Source organism: Antrostomus carolinensis, unplaced genomic scaffold, assembly GCF_000700745.2.
Source record: "Antrostomus carolinensis isolate BGI_N321 unplaced genomic scaffold, ASM70074v2 scaffold42076, whole genome shotgun sequence".
NCBI lineage: Eukaryota > Metazoa > Chordata > Aves > Caprimulgiformes > Caprimulgidae > Antrostomus > Antrostomus carolinensis.
The window spans coordinates 1-1,761 of record NW_010320540.1 but is presented as its reverse complement, the minus strand read 5'-3'; the positions used below and the strand labels follow the sequence as shown (position 1 = coordinate 1,761).

The 1,761-nt window shown below is 64.2% G+C and overlaps 1 protein-coding gene across 1 annotated transcript; it reads right to left on the bottom strand.

Moving 5' to 3' along the window:
- Positions 1–16: 16 nt before the first annotated feature.
- LOC104526225 (cytosolic purine 5'-nucleotidase-like) lies at positions 17–1,652 on the bottom strand (the record flags this gene model as incomplete). The annotated part of the gene is given in 9 exon segments (XM_010169616.2): positions 17–118; positions 256–363; positions 365–445; positions 561–621; positions 710–761; positions 962–1,132; positions 1,209–1,275; positions 1,423–1,530; positions 1,611–1,652. Coding segments are annotated over 9 exon segments (792 nt in total), but the record flags the coding sequence as incomplete, so codon positions are not given.
- Between the last annotated feature and the right edge of the window lie 109 nt (positions 1,653–1,761).

The window sequence follows — 1,761 nt, the reverse complement described above, 5'->3', positions numbered from 1 at the left end:
CCTCTTTGCCACCCACCTGCTGGTCAGGGTGGCCATGCCAGGGCATCCAGGGGGCCACGGCCATGCCTGCCTCCCCCATGTCCAGGCGGCTGTGCTCCACCGTCGACTCATGTGCCATCTGCGACGGGGAGAAGGCTTGCAGCGAGGGGCTGGCACTGACCAGCCATGGGGCTGGGTGCCCACCATCAGCCCTGTACCCTCTTCAGGCAGAGAGGGAAACTGAGGGACAGCAGGGTGGGGCTGGGAGCTGCATACCAGGACAGGGGGTGCCCGGAAGAGGTAGCTGAACGGGTAGTAGAGGAAGTTGATGAAGGAGGCAGCATAGAGGTCCGCGTAGCGCATCAGCTGGTTTCCTCGGCTGTTTGGAAAAGTGCGTCTGGGGGGAGCCACAGCGAAAGAGGCTGCCCATCTTCCCGTAGCACATGTCCATCTCGTGTGTGACTTTCTGCGGGCACAGTGCGATGGTCAGGGCACCTGACACAGCCCCCCAGGGGTGTCCCCCATGTTGGGGGGGGAGGGCCTGCGCTGTGTGCTAACTGGGACGGTGCCCTGGGCATCACCTGAATCCGACGCTTGATGGAGCTGATGTCTGGGCGCTCACTGCTGCCGCTGTCCAAGTGCCTGGGGCAGGAGAGAACCAGCTCGGGTCTAGCCTGGAGCGTCCCCCACGGGTTCCTGCACCCCGCCTGTCCACCCCATGCCCACTCACTGGTACAGCTCTGCCAGGAAGAGGTCCAGGCTCCGCAGCTCCTCAAACAGCTCTGCAAGGGAAATGGGGCTAGCTCAGTGCAGGCAATGTCCCCCGCTGCCCAGCATAACCGACATGGAGTGTGGGCACACGGCCCACTGGGGCCGGTTCTGTCACCAGGGCAGACAGGAGACCCCAAGCCACCTCCCCCAGCTGGGCTCAGCCGTGTCCCTGGCTGGGCAGGGCCCGTGTCCCCAGCTGGGTGCTGCTCACCGCTTTTCTCCGTCCAGACCTGCAGCTCACGGGCCAGCTCGGGCACCACCAGGAAGGTGCGCCAGCCCTGCCGCTTCTTGGACTTGAGGATGTCCCCAAAGATGTGGTCCCCCATGTAGAGGATGTCTTTGCCCTTCACACCCAGCAGGTCACACACCACATCTGAGGAGCCTGCAATAGCCAGATGTCAGAGTGATGGGGTGGGCACATCCCTTGTGCTGCCCACAGAGCCCGGCCAGGCGCTCACCGCCAGAGTAGACGGCGCAGTGCTGGAGCGGCCCGGTGTACGTCCCGATGCGCAGCTTCCCCGTGTCCTGTGAGACAAGAGGACCCCAGGATGGGGGAGTTACCACCACCTGCGCCCGCTCAGTGCTCACCCAACAGCAAATCCACCCCACCGTGCCCATGGGAGACACCGTGGTGCCCACTGCCCTTGACTGTGGTAGTGGAGGGGTCCCCACCGTGTTGACTTGGCGCAGGACGGTGCCTTCGGCAAAAAAGAGTGGCTTGCGGGTGTCCACCACAATGAGGTCGAAATAGGATCTCCAGGGTCGCTGCGGGGTCTCGGCCTGCCAGGCATGGGGCTGAGGGGGTCAGTGAGGGGCTGCAATGGCACCCTGCACCCCCACCCACCCTAGGACAGACTCACCTTGTCCCCATCGCTGAAGTCAAACAGGTAGGACATGATAGCCTGCAAGGACACTCACCTCGTCATCACTGTCCCCAGGTAGGACAAACCCCTGCCTGCGCTTTGCCCCCCCTCAAGGCCCCCCAGGGCAGGCTGGACCTGGGGTGGGGGG